This window comes from Pteropus vampyrus, unplaced genomic scaffold, assembly GCF_000151845.1.
Source record: "Pteropus vampyrus isolate Shadow unplaced genomic scaffold, Pvam_2.0 Scaffold8, whole genome shotgun sequence".
Lineage (NCBI taxonomy): Eukaryota > Metazoa > Chordata > Mammalia > Chiroptera > Pteropodidae > Pteropus > Pteropus vampyrus.
Window position 1 is genome coordinate 15,460,304 of NW_011888789.1, and position 1,508 is coordinate 15,461,811.

At 35.2% G+C, this 1,508-nt stretch overlaps 1 protein-coding gene across 4 annotated transcripts in view; it reads right to left on the minus strand.

Moving 5' to 3' along the window:
* RNF170 (ring finger protein 170) overlaps nucleotides 1–1,508 on the minus strand; it is a 33,266-nt gene that overhangs the window by 14,365 nt on the left and 17,393 nt on the right. The window contains exon 1 of one of the 4 annotated variants that reach the window (XM_011372920.2): nucleotides 1,278–1,388. The exons of the other annotated variants lie outside the window; for them this stretch is intronic. Coding sequence (XP_011371222.1) covers nucleotides 1,278–1,347 — 70 coding nt within the window. The 5' untranslated portion in view covers nucleotides 1,348–1,388. Of the gene's footprint in view, nucleotides 1–1,277; nucleotides 1,389–1,508 lie in introns of those variants that run through there. 4 annotated transcript variants of the gene reach the window in all.

Here is a 1,508-nt window from a genome sequence, read left to right on the forward strand (position 1 = left end):
AACAGATAATTAAAGAGACACTGAAATCAGTGTTTTATAATTTGTTAGCTACTTAGGCAAAAATCTTAGGAAAGAGGTTGAAATTAATGGATGAGGCAATAATGGGGCTGGTGACTACTTACTAAAGGTATAGAAAACCTGGCATTGCATAGTATGGATTTCAAATGAGTATGTCATCACCAGTATCATAAATAGTTACACTTTATACCTAAGAATTCCATATAATGAATTTTAGACAAAAAATACAAAGGGGAGAAAGCAATTTATAGGATCACTGTATGCTACATTTTAAATCAGTCTTTATATGTATATTGCGTAGTTTGGGAGCAATGAAAACCCAATTTTGAATACAGCTGTTCAAACAGAAAGAAATACTACCAATAAAAAATAGGCCTAGATTTTGTTAATGCTACCATAATAAATTTAAAAAAATAGGTCTAGTGATTGGATAAATCTTAAATAGAGAGTAGTTATATAAGCCACTAATCACAGTAGAATTGAGCATAGGGTTTGAAGTTAGGCCTAGGTTTAAAACCTGGCTCTGTACCTTAACAGCTGGTACTCTTTGTAAAACTTCTGAACATCTCCAAGCCTTGGTTTTGTGGTGTTAGATGAGATGAAGTATGTTAAGTATCATGTAATAACTTACGCTCCCTAATCTCATATGACCATAATAAGCAATGACTATATGGTATCTCATTATTCTCTATATATTTCTGGATAGTCAGGAAAAATGCACTCCCTTACTAATATTAAGTAAGTATGAAATCAACATTCCCTTCTTGTCCCACTGTATGCTCTAGATTTCCCATTCTCCATCACCGACTCCCCGAGATCACGAAGAAAGAGAGGCTAAGAACTTCTGTACTGACTCAGAGTAAAACAGAGTTAGTAGAGCTAAAGAAAGGTCTTGGGCAGCGGGGTCCTTGAGAGAAGAACCCTCCTGCCTGGGGAAGGATGAATAATAAATGAAACTACTAAAAAGTGGCGAACAATGAGGGATTTAGTAAGTCCCTCATGGTATTAACATACTTGAATTACTATTCAAAGAAACACATTTCTGTTTATTGAAAAGTTGAATAACTAGTTTTTTAAATCTTTGAACCCACCGACACTAACTAAAAGTGGCTAATAAGTACAGCAGGATATCAGGAGCAATCTACCCTACTCATGAAATACAAAATGTGATGAAGAGAAAATTAGGAATCCAGCCTGTGTACAAATATGGGTCTTGGTCTGAATAGTCACTTTCACCAAGTTCAGCATTGTCTGCTTACCACAAAAGAGATGTCCACAGTTTGTTTCCACAGGGAAAGAGGCTTGGTGTAAACAAATTGGGCAGTACATGTCAGCGTAGAACTGCTGCCGAGCAGCGGCAGGTGCATCCTGATAAAAAAAAATGTACGTATTTACACATGACACACATCAACTTTTCAAAATTACCTTTATGTTAAATTATATTTAAGAATACAGTCAATACTGTGTCATCTTCATCAAATTTTAGATAT